Raw genomic sequence first — 20,464 nt, forward strand, 5'->3', positions numbered from 1 at the left:
GGTTAACATTAATGATATTTTATTTCATTTTAATTCGTATGTTTACTTTGGCAACTCATTATTCTAGAGATTTTTAAATTCAAAATCAAGCTTTCTGTAATTTAATATGTATAAGGGGTATCCACATTATTGTATTTAAATAAAGTTAACAATTCTTTTTATTATTAGTTATTTATTTTATGTTATTTTTCTGAGATAATTTATGTAAAACTTGAATAAATAGTGTCTCTAAAGAAATTTTTATAAAAATATAATTTCATATTTTATAAACAAGCTTTTGTAAGAAAAAACTTAAAAAATAAATTGATATATTAAAGGAAATTTAATATTAGTATTACTTTTGTTGAATAATTATCTAGATGTTATAATAACTATGATATTTTCTAGAACATTAATCTGAACTGCTGTATTGGAGCAATCATTTATAACACCATAAAATAAAATATATTAATTCAAACTGGACTTCTTTATTTAGGAAACCCATCGTAAAGAGATGAGATTTATTATAACAATTTGAATGAATTGCTACAATTGTTATAGCTATCTACAGGTTTAAAATGCTATTTTGAAAATTTAAATTGCCAGTTTAATAAAATTAACATTTGACAATAAATATAACTCTCAAAATTATATACAATTATAATTGATCTTATTCCATTCTAATTAAAAATTATGTTTACGTATAGATTAGATAACTTTTTATTCGATGAGGATTGCACTAGACATGCGTAGGATAGAATGTTATAATAAAGATTAACAACCAATAAGTCAAAATATTCATTTGTTTTTAGTACTACTATCTTTGTAATTGAATATTCACATCTTTTTTTGCATTTTCGTTTATGTATTCAATGCGTACTTTGTTTTTTTTTAAATATTTATTCAGTGAACAAGAAACAAGATTGTAAAACAAATGATACAAATCAATAAGAATAATTAAAACCAGAATTAAAAAAATTAAAGTAGACACCACAATAAAAGAAATCTAGAATAAATAAAGAAAATTATACAATTTTACAATTGCAGAAGCTGCAATTTTTGATATATTTTGTTACTCTCTTAATAAAAGCAGTGATTTCCTCATACATGAAATTAATTAAAATTAATATCAATAAACCTTAAATCCAGTAAAACTACAACATTTAATAAGTGAATTTATCAGAAATATTTATAAAGTAGCTAACTGAGTAGCTTTTACTTGCAAGTTCATCATTCCTCATTTATTATATTAAATATATTATAAATCATTGTAAGCAGTATACAAATTTGGATACAAAAAATAATTCTTGGGTTAAGAATAAAATCTAAATATTGAGATATTCAAATTTTTATAAGTTATTTAATCATTAGTAAAGTAAATCAAGAAACAGCTATAAACATTCATATATTCAAAATTTAGTATAACAATAAATTACAGTATCTATAAGAAAAACAAGTATAATATAAAATAGGTGATTCTAAGTGTAGGAATTGAAAAAATGTTTATTTTTTAACATATTTGAGAACCTCTTATTCCCAACATAATAAAGTTTAATAATGATTGAATAACTATGAATTGATGAAACTCAAACATATACGCATATAACATATATAGTACATATAAAACTTAGAACTAACAAGTTTGTATGACTTGGAGACTGTTTCTCCGGTTATATAAAGTGTATTGAATGACACAAATTTTCAAAAATTTTAAAATATGATGATTTAGGTTAAAATAGGAGGCTTAAAACCTAAGCTTTTTATTTTATATTGTTGTGACAATAGAGTTCTGTATAAATATAATCTAGAGAAATCAAAATTGCATTTATAAAAGAAATTTAGTTGTTTTTATGTTCTAAAATATTTTCAAAGTGCATATTTTTAATATTTTTAGAGAGATTATGTATTCATTAACACAAGGAAAATTGCTTTTAAAACTTAGAGTAATGTTATGTTTTTATGGAATTTAGAAAATAGTAAAATCCATCCAATAATCTAAGCTTTAATTATAAATACATTGCACTAACTTTATAATGATTTGCAGTTATTTTGGAACGTAACATAAATGTTTTCAGTTCACCCTCTAATAGGGTGAACAAAAATGTTTGTTACATTCCAGAATAACTTCAAAGCATTATATGGTTAGTGCACTGTGTTTAGAAAATAGTTTTAAACAGTACTTTTTAAAAAATTTTAAATTAATTGGAATAATTCTTTTAAATCTGTTAGAATGCTATTACTTGAACAAAGTTCGAAGTATCTTTTTATTTCTGATAATTTAATGTTTTAAATAATTATAATAATTTGAAAATTCTTGTTTACTGCATGTATTTAAGATTTCTTTTGTAAAGTTTGAGTCATGATTTTTATAATTAACATTTATGATTTTTATATTTCAGGCAAACAGTGGTAAAGATACAAATGGATGTCAATTTTTTATCACTTGTGCTAAATGTGACTTTTTAGATGGTAAACATGTTGTCTTTGGTGAGTTCAACTTATTTATTTATTCTCTGATTTCACTTATATTAAACCTATCTAAACATTACAGTTTTATAATTTATAAATTTAATTGTTACATCATTAGCAATTTAGTAAGTCGGGTCAAAATAAATTAGAAAGCTTTTGAAAATAGATATGATTATACCAAATGTTAAGATCAGAAATATCAAATTCATTTGCTACAATGAGATGAGTTAAAGTGCAATTAACAGTAGGACTAGCTGGAGGTTTTGCAGGGCCTTGGAAAGAAATTATTGCTGGAGGTTTTGCAGGGCCTTGGAAAGAAATTATTGCTGGAGGTTTTTTCCAAAAAATCATATAATTAAACATAGTTTACAAACATTAATACATATAGTTATATACTTGACAAAGATCATAAAAAACAAAAATTATATTACGAAATATTTTAGAAATTTGAAAGTGTGGAGCTCCCGTGAGCGCAGGACCTCTGTCCAAGGTCCAAAAAACCAACATCTGAGCCATTCCTGATTAATGGGTTAAAAGCTAAATCTTAAGTAGGATAATAATAGTGTACATAGCATTGGATTTCAGTGAATACTAAATCCAATACTAACTACTAATTTAAGTTACAAATGAGTAATGCAAACATATCTATTACAATTATATTTTGAAGATAGATTTAATGAAGGAAGAATGCCTTATTATTTTATCAGTATTAATGAATAAGCATGGAATAGCATTGATATAGTATAATTTTGTTTGCATTAAGCTCTAAAAAATAAAAAAGTGAGCTTTGTAATTTTTTGTCTTCCAAATTCATGTTTGTTTGGGAGATTTTTTTTTTATAAAAAAGTATTTGGTTATCAAAATAAACAATATCTGGATCTTTAATCTTTGAAGTTTATACTGGATAATAAATTAATGAGTGTTAGGAAACAAATATATTTAGGTATTTTGTAGAATAAAATTTTCTCGTTAGTTTGAAATAGTCTTTAGATGATGGAATATTTTCAAAATAAGAAAACATTCTTGTTAACCAAATTCAATATGTAACTTCTTTATGAATAAAAATAATTACTATTATCATCATTTTAAAAGTTGAAATTTAATGGTAAAATAAATTTAATCATATAGAAAAATAGTGATTCAACATAATATCCTTTTTCTTTTGTTTAAATAATTATACCATTTTTATATAATTATTTTATGATCTGTAAGAAATACCTAATTATATCTTTATTTGGATTTTTTGAAACATTGAACCAGAATTTTTTAAATTTGAATAGCATTTCTAACATCATTAGCAAATTGCTACGGGCAAATATTTAAAATATGCCCTTTAATGATTATAAAGTATATCTTTGTTGTTTGCTTAGTTGAATTTAGTTGTTTTTGATTTTAAGAAAAAAAATAGTTAATAGATAATAATAGATTGATCAATTTAATTATATGTTGATAAAATATCATATTGAAAACCTTTAATTACACAAATAAATGTTGTCTTTATTATATAATATGATGTATGTATATATATATATAAAATACGAACNGTATCTGGGAAAAATGAAACATGTTTTAATGTGCATCCTTTTTATACAATTGAAGAAAAACTGAGCAGCCAGACAAAATATGCCTACAAGAGTCTTGAAATAAAAAGAGATGCTCCACTTCTTCTCATTAGTTGCACTTATATATATATTTATATGTATGTATATATATATATAAAATAAGAACATATTTAAGAATAAAGTTTGATTAAATTATTAAAATCCAACTATAAAATCTTTTTAGGTCGAATACTTGATGGATTACTTGTCATGAGGAAAATAGAAAATGTTCCAACCGGACCCAATAACAAACCAAAAATTCCTGTAATTATATCGCAATGCGGCGAAATGTAAACGTTTTAAATAATTCCAGTTATTAATTTTTTCTATAAAAATAATTATTACGACAGAACAAATAAAAATAATTGTTTTTTAATAAAAATATAGACATTATTCTCATTCAGCTTCAGTTTTTTTGTTTTTTCCTCTCCTAAATTTATAGTTAAATATCAGAGATAATATTTATATATGTTTTTGGTCACATATAATTATATACAAATTAAAATTACCCAAAATTATAATTGTTACTTGATACATTGGTAAAACTCCATTATTTCAATGTTTTCTCATAAGGAAAATTGCAACTCATAACCAAGCCTGTTAAAAAGGGACTGCTAAGATGTTTTTATGGCTTCGGCTAGCAATTTCTAATGAAGAACAGCATAAAATTTTTAGATTCAACTAGCCAAACCAGTTTAAGAACATAATATAAAAAAAGTAATGAAAATCATTTAGTTTATATGTTGGAAAACTCTGACCTATCTAAACTTTAAATAAAAATTTGATAGGCAATAATAATGGAAAAAAAGAAATTATTTTATGGTCTGTTAAGATTTACAATTTAGTTTTTATGTGATAATTATCTATATTGTGTTAAAATAACTATAATTATCTACTGTCAGCTTTATTAATTCTACATTTACTTAGTAAGGGAAAAAAACAATAATTTTTAATATTTAAATAATTATATATTATCTTTTTATTAAATCTGATATTCCTTTATTATGATAATTATATAATGGTTATTTTTTTTTACTCAAATTTTTGGTAATTTTCATATATTTTATCTTTAATAATTTATGGCGCGTCGTCATACTTTATATATTTTTTTAATTGTAAATAATAGCTTGTTAAATTATGCAGTGTTTTGGGACTAAGAAAAAATTAAATATATTAATTGGAATATTGCCTTATATTAAATTTAATTTACAATGCCATTAATCAAAATTACTACTAGTTATTGATGAGCAATCACACCATTTACAACATTGATCACCTGTTATTGATTTTTTGTTTCTTTCGAACATAGTCTTTTTTAAATGGTCTTTCCTTATCAGCAAGTGGACAGATTCTCAATGGAAAAAACGTTTTGTTATACTACTAGTCTCCCTCATTTATGATTGCAATCCCCAGAGAAATCACAACAATTTTATCAATCTATATGTTTTTCTTTTTATTTTATTTTTTCTTTCTTCCTATCTTCAAATCAAAAACAAGGAAGTTAAACTGATGTTATCCAGTATTAACTGACATTAAACAGACTTCTATAAATAATCAAACTCATTTATCTAATAATTTCTAACTTTTATTCATTAAAAAACTTTCTATAATTATAAAATGTTCTTACTATTTTTTTTTTTCTTTTTTAAATGTCTACATTAAATTTATATAAATTTTAAACATCAATTAATAAGTTTATGTATTTGTTTATGCGAATTAAAAAAGAAGCCTTCGAATTTTATTAACATCTGTTTTTAATATTCCTGCCATGGATAAAAACACCATTTGGGACGTTATACAAGAAAATCGGTGATGAAAGATGAAATACAGACATTAGTCAGTCCAAAGAGAAGGAACTTAATAAATAAACAGCAAGTCATCCACATTAGTGGTTGTCAAAAGGTACAGGCTCAAATCTATACACCATAACACATCTATATACACAAATATAACTTATATACATTTCTCTGAAAGAAAAAGAAAAGGCGTGTATATATACAAATAAGCTGATCTTTAAGACCAGATGTTAAATATTGCGCCTCCAGTTATAGGCAAGTATTAATTTCTATATCTCGATCACAATCTCGACACTTGACGTAACAACACCAATAAAACTTGCACATGCATCTCTCTCGTATTCTCATAATCCTACTGTTATAACCACGACTACAGCACAGTAACTCGCATCCGTCGATGCCCGTCGAGGAACGATTGCAGGGTCGTCCGTGAGTTCCTATAGTACCCACTCCATCGTCTCTGACGCAAAAATCTGGAGACATGTCCAAATATACCAGATCTGTATCCGTGTGCGGTTTAAAATGAGGATGAAGAGGAACCAATACTGTTCTTTTTCCTATTTTTCGCGCTTCAACTTCCGTTGCACCGTCGAATTTTTCCTTTAATACCGCACCTATTTCGCGAAAGGAAGGCATGGCACGCCAGCACGTCTTGGTTTCGCAGGAACCAGAAACTCCGTGACATTTGCACTCTTGCCTGATTTCCTGTTCGATTGCCTGTGGACATTAAAATCTTTACTTTAATTGCTTTCTCTTTATCTTAAAAATAAATCATTAATCTTATTTTATAAAGCACTCGAGAATAAATTTTAAATGCAAGTCTTATATAAACATTAAAAACAATATATTCTTATATTTTACGTATTCTTTACTATCTTCATTAAGTTTTGCATTATTTATACTGTTTCCATTAACTATTTTCTTTAAAACTCTACAGAACCGTCTCGATTTTAGCGCTTATTTAAAAGCCAGTTTTATAAATTACTATAGACTACATTTGATTCTAAAAATATACTTAGTTAATAAACTGCTGTACTGTACTTAGTGGAAGAGAATGACAATAAAAAGAAATTTCACATTTTATAAAGGAAAAAAATGAGCATAACTAGTCGGAGCGAGTGCATTAAAGTTGGAATTCCGTCGGTGAAGAGTTGTGAAGCGACCCCTTTTCAGACACAGGTTAGAGAGAGTTCTCGTTCATGATAGATGACAGGTAAAGATGATCCCCTGCAGGTAAATTACGGCCTTTTCGGGCGAGTAGTTATTCCATATTTCTCTCGAATGAAAACTGGTAATGGTCTAATGTTACAATTGTTTTATTTCCAAGATTTTAAGATTAAAAAAAATATTTGTAATAAATGAATACATCTGTAATATTAACTTTATTGATTTTAAAGTTTCTATCGTCAAAAACTTTTATATATTACTCAAATGAGAGAAGTTTATATCCAATTAATTACCAGAATCTTGTTACAAGTCATTCTGAGTTAGTTTGATGAGAGCGAAATGACTCAAATATGCAAATGAGACATGCAAATCAGATTATTAACAGTGAGTTGAGAAACATTTCGGAAAAGTTTTCTATTCGGTAAGGAATGGGGTTTCTAAATATAAACGAAAAAAAGCGATCGTATAACGTCGTTAACCGTTATACAAATTTAGAAAACAGAAAAGTTTAAAAAAACAGGCAGAAGGTGGAAGCAAACCTTGTTCCTGCAAGGATCCATTTAAAGCTTCTAAATTCCTCGGAAACCATCAAATAGCTGTCAGTTTTAAGTGTTCGGCATAAACATTTACCAAACGAACTCTCTTGTCGGTGGTTTTATAGCCCCGACCACATGGACCCCATCTCTCCTGCAAATGATCCCCTGAAGTAGACGGAGAGTCTGGCATGACAATAACTACACAGACTTACTGAAATAGTTTTGATTCGATTGAATAAAAGTTGAGGGCCTCACCTTTCTGCCAGCTTCATTGTTATGCAAATTCATCAGAGCTCGTGCATTAGCTCCACTTCTTGCAGATCGTAAATCCCTGGAATCGACAAAGGTTTTAGAAAATGCTGTGCCATAAGCTACGTTGTCGGAACATCCAGACCACTGAAATCCTTCGGAAATCTGACTTTGGATGCTTCTATCACAACCACACCTTTCCAATGATCCACTACTGCATGCTCTAGTCACGGCATGAGCAACGCCTGCCGATGTGATGGCGTGGACGAATGCCGCTTCCCTCGTCCCTAAAAAAATAATAATAATCGTATAGATTTATTTTAAAATATAGAAAAGACTCCAGACTATTTTAACTCGGTATACACATTGCCGATAATCAATTCGTTAGAAGTTTTTACACCCGATCTACAGGTTTTATTCCCGTTGGCAAGCAAAACGGTAAGTCAGGCTGCCATTTATCAAGTTCTCGTAAGAAGTACATAAATCAAGGTTTTCGAATGAAAGACAATCCAAAGAATCAATTGACTCGCTTTCCTAACTAATCACTGTGTGCTGACAGTGTAAAGCAGGATATATCTTGATGCCATGGGGCGGTATGTTCTCCCTCTGCGTGATCGGCATCCCAATTTTAAAATCATTACGCAAGTCGGATTTAAACTGGGACTTTTTTCGAATCAAAATAAATCAATGGTCGTGACGTCAAGTTGATTTAATACGGCACCCTTTTATAAATCTAAAAGCGTGCAACACCGTAACAATGAGTAATCTTAAAATCCTTTATTCTAACGTTGTAGTAGTAAAAAAAAAAGCCCATTTTTCTTTAGCAAATCAAACTCGATTTGATCAATTTTTTTTTTTAATTTTAAGTTTACACTGGGCATAAACGATGGTTCTTTACCTTTCTACGTTTGTAAAGAAGGGCAATTATCCAAAATAAATAAACTGTAATGCGTTTAGCACGTGCCAAATTCGTTGCAAACTATTGACCAATACCGCGGTCAAGGCAACAGCTTGGTGGAACTGCCAATGCACATGATAAATGACTCGGGATTTCGATTTGAGGGGAGGTTTTGTGGATTAAAGAATATAACTCTGACTCCTTTACATAGTTTGCACTCTCCAAAGAATATATATACACACAACTTGAGAAAGAATATTTTTAAAATAGAATGATTTATCGTCCGAGTATCCCAAAACAACTTAAAACATGGAAGTTTCAAAACCAGTTAAATTATACCGAGACGTATTTATTGTCGAGCGGCGTAAACCTTCACTCCTTTGCGCTTTCATTATTTATATCACGAGAAAATATAGAACAATGCAGCCAAATTTAAAATATTATTTCTTAATTACACGTTTTAATAGTTATTTAGTCATTCGATCTGAGTAAACTTTGTAATGATACGAAAGGTGTTGAACTTTGGCGAATTGTCTACAACACGCTCGAACGAAACCATTTTTTAAATGATATTCGTACATTTTAATATAATGAATCTTCCCGAAATTTAATTATTAAATCCATTTAAACCATGTAAAATTGAAAAATGGCGTTCGAGTTATTAAATTATTTTTATAAAAGTAAAATAAAAAACAATATAGTAGTAGTAGTGATATTACTTTTGGATTGTCTAGCTCTAAACATTTTCGCTCGGCATTTTAACTTTTTTTATCTTTTTTTCCTTCCCCCGATACAAAAATTGATTGTTATATAGTTTTGAACTTGGACCACATCTGCCTCGAGAGAATTCTCCAGTCTGGCATTGAATTCTTTTTATTTACTTGCCTGTAAATCGAATTTTAATACAGACAATCGGCTAAGAATAAAGCACAAAAAAATTACTAAAGTGATACATATTTACCATCAAAATTAATAAATAACTTATTTAAAAATAAAGTAACACCAGTCAACCTTTCCCACGTTTAATTAATAACCATGATAAAATTATCATCTCATTTTATTTCTTGCATACATTTTTATAATTTATGTATACGTTGTAACGTTTTCCATATCAATTTTATCGATTTATCTATTTAAAAAAAAAAAAAGTAATTACAACACTACATAATATTTAATGGAAGAGGTTTCTCCAGTGTGGCCATCGGCAGCTTTTTGTGTGGTCACAACTATCAAAAGTTCGCATTGTTCAATTGTGTCTAGCGAGGAGAGCTTTTTTTCTCGCTCGTATCTAACCCTAAAAGTTTTTTTTTCTTGTACATTAATCCATCTCTTCTAAAAGAAATCGTGTCTTAGTTTTTTTAAAGGCTGGAACGAATTAATATACAACACTCTATTAACTAGAAACATATAAATTACACATATATATATGAGTGTTTCGCCAAAGTTAGCACGATGTTTCTAGTTGATATACAAATTATAAATACATTTATAGCTAGAAAGATTTAAAATTTAGAGAGTTTTATTAATGGAAAAAGTATTGTTTCTAGTTTCGTTTAAAGTTATACAATTGTATAAAAGTTCCGGCGCGTTTAATATAAAACTATTGATCAAGAAAGAGTTTTATCTGATAAACTACTGGTTTGGGGAAGGCTTATTAAATTTCCTATCATGATTCATCGCTTGATTGATTAGTCGAAGCGATTGATAAATCACTAGAACGATTCGTCTTGGAACCGAGAGATCGTCGCTCGAAAAGAAGAAAAAACTAAATAGATGCATTACACTTAATTATTCTATTATACGAAGGATTAATACTTGATCAAATTGATTATTCTACCATATAAAAATAAAAACTATGTATAACATTTTTCTATGAAGGGAAAAAAATTATCTTTTGATGTTTTAATCTTCGAGACGATGATAAGAGCTTAATTTGATTAGACTTATATAAAAATTTATTCCCGTAATAAGCACGAATAATGAATTATTCCTTTGCTTTTTTTCTTTTATAATTGTAGTAAATGAAAATTTTGTAGGAAACAATCGAATATTTTTTTTTATTTTAGACAGAGGAAAATAAAGTAAAAAAAGAAAAAAAAACGAGGAAAAGTACTGATCACGTTTAAAGGAAATTAAATGTTGGATAGGACAGTGAAGCACGTTTAAGTATCCTGTCAGGCAAGGATCATCCTTTACCTACGTTATTAAGTGGGAGCCGTGACGTCAATAATCACCGCCTTGCAGGATTAGCCCACAGCATCGTGTTAATAGACAAAAAAAAAATGTCCATTTTTGACCATTTTTAGATAATAAACCTTCCAAATGTCCAATTGCATTCGCTGTACAAATTACAGGATAATTTTTTATTATTATTATTTAAAACACGTGTAGAACAATAAAGTTCGTTTCTTTTAACAAAATAAAATGTTTAAATTTTCTATTATTTTAGTTAGTACCATAATTTTTAAACTGCACTTCCTTTGTTTTAGAAACCTGTATGGTAGGTTTGCTTGTTTAACAATTTTCTTTAAAAATTACACTACTTTATCCGTGTTTTTTGTTGTAAATTTTAATATATATATATATATTTAAATATTTTAAAAATTTTACTTTATTTAATATTTAAATAAAATATTTACACTTAATTATCTGGTACTTATCAACAGTCGAGTACAATACTAACTCTTGACAATAGACTTTCAACAGTGCACTCATTGAAGATTTCTTGATATCAAATGTCAATTTAACATTCTGAATAGCTAATTAAATGCTATTTTAAGATATTATAGTTATAGACTGCATACAAAAGATGATAATTCGAACATTTTTGAAACACTTTACACTGTATAATTAACGAAAAAAGCCTTCCAACAATGTTAATTTTTCGGGTTTACTCAAGAGTAAAAATTATTTAATGAGAAATTACCGGGGTTTTTTTTTCTGGTGATCTCATTGTAAAATATTTTTCTTGGCATTTCTGTATTCATTTTTCTTCGTTTATTTTTTTGGCACTGAAGTTTCCAACTTGGCTAATTATCATTAATTTTAAAAAATGCTAACTTGTTACAACTTCAGTTAGAAATAGAATATTCAGTTTAGTAAAGAAATAGAAGTAACTTTAAATATATAAAGGGCAAGTTTATAAAGACTTTTTGCAATAAGTAACAAGTAAAAACTTCTTTTGTAAAGTAGAAATTCTATAAAATGAAGCGAAGGTATATGTTTCTGTATATTTATATATATATATAGGCCTATTAATGCAAGAAAATTATGTAAATAAATAATTTATGAGTCAATCGTCTTTGGCATTTCTAGTATCATCGCAATTAACTGTGTTGACTCTCATAATCCATTAGATCCACGTTCTAGAGAAGAAGAAAAAAGGAGAAAAAAAGGAAACGTGTATTTAATGAATTACAAAGTCCAATGGTAGGAAGTAGCAAGTTGCATACTCCGAAACAAAACTTGCAAAGTTTTCAGTGTCTACGTATCTAAAATATCCCGTTTTCAAGAATTCCAGAGATAATGATTGCTACATTCTTCAATTTCTGCATTCTTTATCGTCTCGATAATGTTACTAAAACAGTAGATGCTTCGATTTCTAAACTAACGGAAAATAAAGATTATCGATAAAAATTTCGCACGAAAATCAAATTAACTTCCTCTACCGATACCGAAGCTTTATAAGCCCCGAACTTCGTAAAGTAACCGAGGAATAAACGTAAAAAAAAAGAAAATGGCTGCACAAATTCGATTTGAAGCTCAAAAGTTGTTGAGATGATTAATGGACGGATGCTAATCGAAGAACTGATTAGAAATTATCTCTAACAACGATTAAAAGAATTAAAAAAAACAACAAAAAATGGCGCTGACCCCCCAAGGCCAATATAAAATAACTTTAAAAATAACCCATTTGATAGTAGAGGCACGAAATAGTACGGCAGCATTATTATTTGTGTAATAGAGGTAACTAATTGAGCTTTGTCCTTCATCGTGGCACGGTCGAAATTGAACGATCATGTAAATGCGCTTGTTTTTATATGCAAAGCAGCAGGTGTGCCGCCTCGGGCATCCATAACACCTACACGACATTACTAACTCGATTTGTATTCCCCATGAATGCAATATATATAGTCAAATATAGTCAAATTAAGTCGTTGGGAGACAGCTTAACACTTAAACTATGGGATAAAATTACACTATATTTACTTATTCCAGGGTGTGCCTACTAAATGGGTGATTGACCATAACCACTCGGAGAAGTGGTCATGGGTTCGCTCGAGTTCGTCTCTTAACAGTAGCTCCCCATTCTCTACACCCAAATAAAACTTTCCTTACGTTTTACTACTTTAAGAAAAGTTTGTGTTATTATAAATTAATACAAATTATCAAAAATATCTTTATCTAAATTGGAGGTGGGGGTTTTTTTTTTTTGTGTAATAATTAAACGAATTCTTTGTGTTTCAAAATGCGAAATTCTAATTAACTGATGATAAAATGATTTATTGTATTCATGTTTCCAACCAATTCTACTATTAATTGGCTATAAGAATCGTCTAGTGATAAATATCGCTCTAGATCGGCCGTAAAACTTGTTTTGTTAATTAACAAAATAAATAAAATAAATAGAATTTTAAGCTGTTCTCGTTAGAAGGAGAAAACGGAAATTTTTGGATTTAATTAACTAATTTAAGAATTTGGCTTAATTAAACTGTGTAAATATAACTATCTGAGCAAATTTTTTTTACTGTATAAATACAATTAATTAACTCTATTTTATATGATTTAATTATATACAGTAACTACAGGTCTCTAACAATTAAGATTTATTACATATTAAAGAATATTTTCTTGTTTAAATTATAGATTTATTCTTGAANGGTTTGACCATGTTACTAAACTACTTCACTGTTTATTTATCTGTGCATGGCTTCCTTTCCTCTTCCTTTTATACTTATTACTTTTATTACAATTATTATCGTACACGCTAATATTGTCTAATTGCATAGAGTTTTCATCAAACAAAGGTGCAGCTCTCCCTCTTGCTATCAACTATCATTTTTTTTTGTATTCTATGAAGATTACTAACATTGTTGTCAAAATTCTCTAACCCTTAGAAGGTTATCTCTTCTCCCGTTGGAAATGTTAGCATCACGTTTTTAACGGATATGGTTATATTATATTTTTCAATTATATCTCTTTCTAAAATCCCTCATTTAATTTAGTTATTTTATGGTCTAGTACATAACATAAAATAATATTTGAACAAATAAACTAACTTATAATGTAGATTGATGGGGGAAAAAACTTTAAATTATTACAAATAACCTTACAGATTTATCTATATTTAAAGGAGTTCCATTAAAAACCTGAAAAAACAATAATATATATAAAAAAAACAGGCCTTTATGAATATAACCAGGTTTTAATAGAATGTAAATTAATTTAAAAGTGTTTAATTAGAAGACAATATATTTACCATCACTAAGCACTCTTCCAAACATCCTGGTGCTGTTATATGTGCTGCAGTTCCATCTTCTATTTTGAAATTGCCACTGGCATTCGTGTATGGCATTTTCAGCACCTTTCTTTACACTTTCCATTACTTCGACGTTTTTCTTGCAAATTTTAATTTGCCGTTTAGTTAATCCATCTAGAGCATCGCAATGATCGGCTCGATCAATGGTCGCAACCGATGTGGAGCGAAGGAGAGATCTAAAAAATTAAAGAAAATGAATGGATTAATGTAATCATTTCTTATTCTTTTCCGTTTCTATCAGAAACAATGGCAAAAAGATATGATTTATAATCTCGAAAACCTAAAATTATCGATCATAAAAATGTTATACGATCGAAGAAAGTATTTTTTTAAATCTTCTGTAGATCCTGATATGTTATTATCTAGTCATGTTCTAGAGGGAGATTATTTTAAGACAACTGTTTTAATCTTAATAAGACTCAATTTCTAGTTACTATATAAAAGACTATTAAGTAATTTTGACAAATTTATTATGTTCTAGTTTAAAGGAAGGAAGAAAAAAAACACGCTGATCACGACCAGACTACAAACTTCATGACAGATTTCTTAAGGCAAGCATTGTTATATGTAAGACGATGATTATAATCATTTCCTAGTTTTATTTAAAAATTCTTGTAGAGTAACTCTGAAGGAATGACAATAAACAATAGACGATTGTTATTTTTACTAATAAGTAGGGTTTTTTTTCGACTAGAAAACTAATTTTGTGACTTAAAATATGCAACACGGTATAGCCCGAGTGCAACTGTACATAGCCATTAGCCATGTTACTTCAGTACAAGCGGTAGTTAGTAGCGACAGTCCCCGGTAGATAAGACTTAAAGTAAACTTGTTAAGAGTCCTTTCTCTTTTTTTTTTTAAAGAAAGAATAGGTAACGAGAAATGTAGAAATGTATTGATAAATTGAAAAATAAGCAGACGGAACTAATTTTTAAGAAGAATTTATTGCGTGAATTTATCATAGAACTATATAATTTTTTTAATAAAACAACTGATGCTCAACACAATTCAGATAATAGTCGGTGACGTTCATGTGCACGCCTCTAAACTTCACATCAAGAATGGCGGCTTCGGTGCTAATAACAGGGAAGAAAAGTTTCCCATGCAATCAGTTTGCCTTCATAAAACAGAACAACAGAAGAAGCCGTGAATTATTCTCCAATGTCACGACATCTTTGCTTCTTGTATTTTTTGGTTATAGTTTTTCTCGGTATAATTCTAACACTCGGTTTTTCTTGTTTACGTTATAAAATTTCTCGCTATCATTTTTATATTCTAAGGACATAGAAACTTACTTTTTTATTCGCCCAATTGTAACTGTTAACGGCTTGTAAATAGTAGTTTTATTCGATAGAATTCCGAATAAATCTGAAAAGTTTGGGGTATTATATTGAATATATTTGTTCAAAACTTATGAGATTTGTTTTTGAAACATTTTTTTCTTATACGAGATACTAACAGAAAGCAAGCTTTATTCGATTCAATATTCAAACAGTTGACAGGCAAGTAGAGAGTAAATCAAATGGATGATATATCGTTGGTTTACAAAATGGAGCCCGAATGATTTATTTTCATCAAACCGTCCATTTCACTGACATCTATTTATCAGAAAGTTCGAGTCGAGTCCATCAAGTACAGAATAGAAAGAATTCTTCCCAAATTGATGGCACTCTGAGTCAAGTACAACACATTTCATCCAACAACTAAATTAGAAAAAGATCTACATTAATTATCTTCATCTGGTGCGGATGAAGACATTTCTCATCGGACTTTAATTCCAATCACAATCAGAATAGCATAATTATAATTAAAGATAAACTTTGAATATTATTGTTATCCAAACTTTAAACATTGTTTCGATCAGAGATAACAAAATTTGATTTATGAGATGATCAAAAGTTATTTGATAAGTTCCTTAAAGATAATGTTACAAAGATTTTCAAAATTGATCTCTCGCCGACATTGTTTAATGACTTTATATACTTTTCTTAATGCTTGAACTAATAAGATTTATCTACCAGGAAGATATTTTTTAAATTGACACACTCCTATTGTGAATTTATAAATGATGTAATTAATTAATTGTTTAAAATTGACTTTATACGGAAGGACGTAAACGCGCCACCTAATTTTTTTTTTTTTCTTTTTTAGGTAAGAAGCGGCATTAATTTGGAAAATATTTAATAAAAATGACGAGTAACAAAACTTTATACTGTAAATTCTACAAGCTTAATGGAGAAAGAAACTTTTACTGTTTCAATTCCGATCACGTTTAAATCCTTTTAAGAAGTCGTTAAGCATTAATTATCATCAAATTTGAAGAAAGTCGAAACGATTTTCGATCAGCGATTAAAACTATGCAACCAAAGTAATTCGTCAAATTCTTTAAATAACATTTGACAGCACAAAATCATTCGTTCAATCATTAATGAAACTCGTCTTTGCTCTAAAGTACTTTTTTATACAACATTATATATGGCCTACATATATAATTGAAACCGAAAAAAAAACCTGAATAAATCTAATAAACATTTTGCAATGATAAATCCTTCGGGAGAATAATATATTACAATTTAAAGAATGTTAAAGCGAAGAAACCGATAGCCAATAATCGAATAAAGGTACTCTCGAATTGTCATTGTAAGCTAATTACTCGGTAGAAGCAGCGGGAAAACTTTTCTCCTATCCGAATCAAATCAAACATTTGCCTTTCAGCAAGTAGTAGATGCCACACGCAGTGTCGTGAGTGGCCGGTAACTCGACTTCTAAGAAGGGACGGGGACTGTTAATTTTTACATCGTTTGGTGGTCTCAGACCTCTCCTATATTTACTCCTTGTCTTTGGAATATCCCTGCTCCTACATCGATTAACCTGAACTCACTCAACAGGGAAAAAATCGTTTTGGAAAGTTGCAAAGATCGAGTCAACATCCATCTTCTTCCCCCTTAACAAGCTTATTTTCTATTCAGATTAGAAATTCCGTGTAAATTTTCCCGTCGAATTATAATGTTTATATATAAAGGTAAATTAAGTTCAGTAAGCTTGCTTGTACACAATATAACATATGAATGAATCATTTTTCTTTAATTAAAAATTGATATAAAATTAAATAAAATTATTTTCTCAATTGGCGTTAAAATAACGTTGAGATTTATAACTTTTTATCTACTTTAATTTGTTTAATATTCTTACTTAGTGGGTTAGATAAGATCCATAAACATGATGATATCCGAACTGATAAAGAAGATTTTAATATACAGTGAAATCAGACTTGTAAGTTTATTTTATTTCGTTGTCGTACTGAAATTTAAACAAGTTAAGAAAGTTTATTTTTCGTAAAATTCTTTCCTTTTCATAAACTATGCAATAATTATAACATAGAAACACTGATGTGCAATCTCTTTCCGTAGAACTCCAATGAGAACAAATAATTTACTTATCTAAAATTAATTAAAATGACACATACATTAGGTTATTTTTTAATGTTTAAAACGTTATATATTTTATTTATTTTATAAAAAAAATATGCAGAATTTTATTTGAAAATTTAAAAAAAATCGCTCGAAACAAATGACACTTCTGAATTGATATAAGCATTAATAGTGTATAAAAGTCACTTATACGATCCGTTTCAAACCATTTGCACACTTTTATATACACTTCTTTTTTTAGAAAAATGAACAATTCAAATATATATCCGTCTGTCTGCATTAAGAAGAAAATTTATCGTAATTTAAAAAAATCTAAAATTTGGAAAGGGGAAAAAAATGTGAAACAACTACTTACAGCCACCTCAAACCGATAACGCCGCTGCACCACACTGAAATCAAGAAAATCCTTTGGAGATTGGACATTGTTCCCCCTTGTCACATTGTCGCACTGACACCAAGGTCAGCTACAATGACCACACACACTAACATATTCCCGACGAGTAGAGAGCCCCCAACTTCGTCCAGCCAATCCTCAACAACCACAGACACCAGCTTTGTTGCCACTGGTTCATCTACCTGCTGTATGGCCTAGCACGTGGATACAACTGCGCCAGACACGTGGAATAAGGAAACGACTGGAATTTCCGATATTCCACTCTTACAATATTCTTTTTAATAAATTCGAGTACCGCAAAACTTTTTTTAAAAAATATATTCCAACGCGTCGGAAGATATGATTCATTTTAAAAAATTCTATCGTGGGTTTAGATATTTTATATCACGTGGGTAGTTAGGAGAAGAGGGGGGAAAAGTATTTTAGCATTTAGAATTTGAAGTGGGAAAGTTATTTTGTTTGTTGCCCTCGCCTAATGGGCCTCATATCAACTACTTCGGGACGGAATTGCTCCCTCACTCCCTCTGGCGGATATTTTTTTTTCCTTCAGCATCCTCCTCCCCTCCAGTTGTAGGGGAAGAACCCCCCAAAAAACAGTCTTTTAGTAGTTTTTTTTCCGACTAGATATAATCTCTGATTCGGGATAACGTTACCGCCTTAAGAGCGATAGATAAATATGTTTTTAAAAAGGGAGACAAATTTATTAATTACGCTAAGTAACTAGAAATTATTTAAATAAATTTTCAACAGATATAAATCCATCGAAGTTAAGTAATCTTCGGGACCCCTTAAAAATACTTTTCTACTTTTGCATATAGAGAGTTTCATTAAAATATTTCTACGGGGAAAGAATGTTGAATGACAAAAGAGTAGAAAGCAATTCGTAGGCTGATTAGGAAGACATTTTATTATGATGCTAATGTCGTATCTCCAAAGCGAGTTAATGTTTAAAAGTTTCGATGTCGAGACGACGAAATTTAAACAGATGATGGAAATTCGTCTGCGATTTTTCTGTTCTAGTTTTACTTAAAGCATAGACAAAACAGGGTTTCCTATTCTCTAAGGCATCATCCTTGGATATTCGGTAGATGTAGCCGTATTTTGTGGTCTGCATGTAAATTAAAGCAAACAATGGATGACGTCACGAGAACTCAATGTGATCGACCCAAAGTCACGTTTTAGATCGGAATGGGTCACATTTTACACCACCAAAAAAAAAATACATATATATATATATTATAATAAAAAAAATATTCTCGTCCGTCTTGTTGCTGTCTCTTAACTTCGTTTTAAGGTCGAAAATTTAGGTCGCGACTTTAATTTTATTTATTTACGTCATCATCTACTGTAATAATTATATTTAAAATTTAAATTATATAATCGACCAATTAAATGCTATAGTTACGAAACGTCATACGAAAATAGACGAATCGGAGATTTATAAGTTAAACCGTTGCCAATCAATTTAAAAAATAAAAAATGAAAATTGATTGGCAACGAAATAATTTTGAGTTAAAAATAGAATAAAATTTATCTGAAATAGTTTTTACACTGTCAATACAATCCTATTTTCAGTTTATAGCTAAAGACTCGTTAAGAAAATTAATCCTTCATTAAACAAGTTTAGAATGATTAGATACATTTAATATTTTCGATAAAAATATCGAGGAATAAATTAAAAAAAAAAAAAAATTATATATTTTAAGCAATAAAAGGGGACAAATATATGGGTCAGTTTAATTACACATAATTAATTTTATCAAATTATATAGCTATAATAAATAGACGTAGTGTAAACAATATATAATTCCGAAATCTTGTAAACAAATAAAATCGTATAATGTACACAATATGTAAATATCTGAATCAACGTCACATTTATGTTTACTACACTAATGTATTATAAAAGCCTTAAGTACAATTTATTTAATGAAATTGTAAGCTTGAATTTGTTTATTTTCTCAACTATTCTATATTATTTAAGAGATTATTTTACAGTCAGAAAGATAGAAAATTAACTATAAATTGAATATAGTATGTGTTTATACATATTCGATTTTATTTTTTATTTTTTTACAACAGTTTGTGTATTATAAGTAGTAGAATAACAGTATAATATATTCTTACAGAAGTTTAATCTAGTTTTATTCTTACAGAAAAATTCTAAAACCCTGTATAAGTATAAAATTATATTATTTATAGTATTTTTGATAAGTTAAAAAAACATTGTAAAATTAAAAAAATAATAATAATTTATACTCCTTAATGATCACTAAAAGAAATAAAGTAAAATAATTTTAGAAATGCTAAGAATTGTTATTAAAATACATAGATTGTTTAATTAATTTTATATTCTAATTAGATTTGAAAATTCTAAAAGAAAAAAAATTTTTAAATGTATATAT

At 28.5% G+C, this 20,464-nt stretch overlaps 2 protein-coding genes across 3 annotated transcripts in view; one reads left to right on the forward strand and one right to left on the reverse strand.

Moving 5' to 3' along the window:
* The window catches only part of LOC111623766 (peptidyl-prolyl cis-trans isomerase H-like), a 28,366-nt gene extending 23,921 nt beyond the window's left edge, over positions 1-4,445 (forward strand). Inside the window, exons 6-7 of the mRNA XM_023366464.1 lie at positions 2,379-2,466; positions 4,234-4,445. Of these exons, the coding sequence (XP_023222232.1) occupies positions 2,379-2,466; positions 4,234-4,343 (198 nt within the window). The 3' untranslated portion in view covers positions 4,344-4,445. The remainder of the gene's footprint in view (positions 1-2,378; positions 2,467-4,233) is intronic.
* Positions 4,446-5,799: 1,354 nt separating this feature from the next.
* Positions 5,800-20,464, reverse strand: part of LOC111623767 (protein Wnt-4-like) — a 17,054-nt gene continuing 2,389 nt past the window's right edge. Inside the window, exons 1-4 of one of the 2 annotated variants that reach the window (XM_023366465.1) lie at positions 18,021-18,306; positions 14,175-14,410; positions 7,804-8,084; positions 5,800-6,562 (exon numbers count right to left, since the gene is read on the reverse strand). In XM_023366465.1, coding sequence (XP_023222233.1) covers positions 6,095-6,562; positions 7,804-8,084; positions 14,175-14,410; positions 18,021-18,088 — 1,053 coding nt within the window. In that variant the 5' untranslated portion in view covers positions 18,089-18,306 and the 3' untranslated portion in view covers positions 5,800-6,094. Of the gene's footprint in view, positions 6,563-7,803; positions 8,085-14,174; positions 14,411-18,020; positions 18,307-20,464 lie in introns of those variants that run through there. The other variant, XM_023366466.1, reaches the window with a different exon arrangement.

The sequence above is a fragment of the Centruroides sculpturatus genome, unplaced genomic scaffold, assembly GCF_000671375.1.
Source record: "Centruroides sculpturatus isolate CEXI.00-Female unplaced genomic scaffold, Cexi_2.0 scaffold120, whole genome shotgun sequence".
NCBI classification, from domain to species: domain Eukaryota; kingdom Metazoa; phylum Arthropoda; class Arachnida; order Scorpiones; family Buthidae; genus Centruroides; species Centruroides sculpturatus.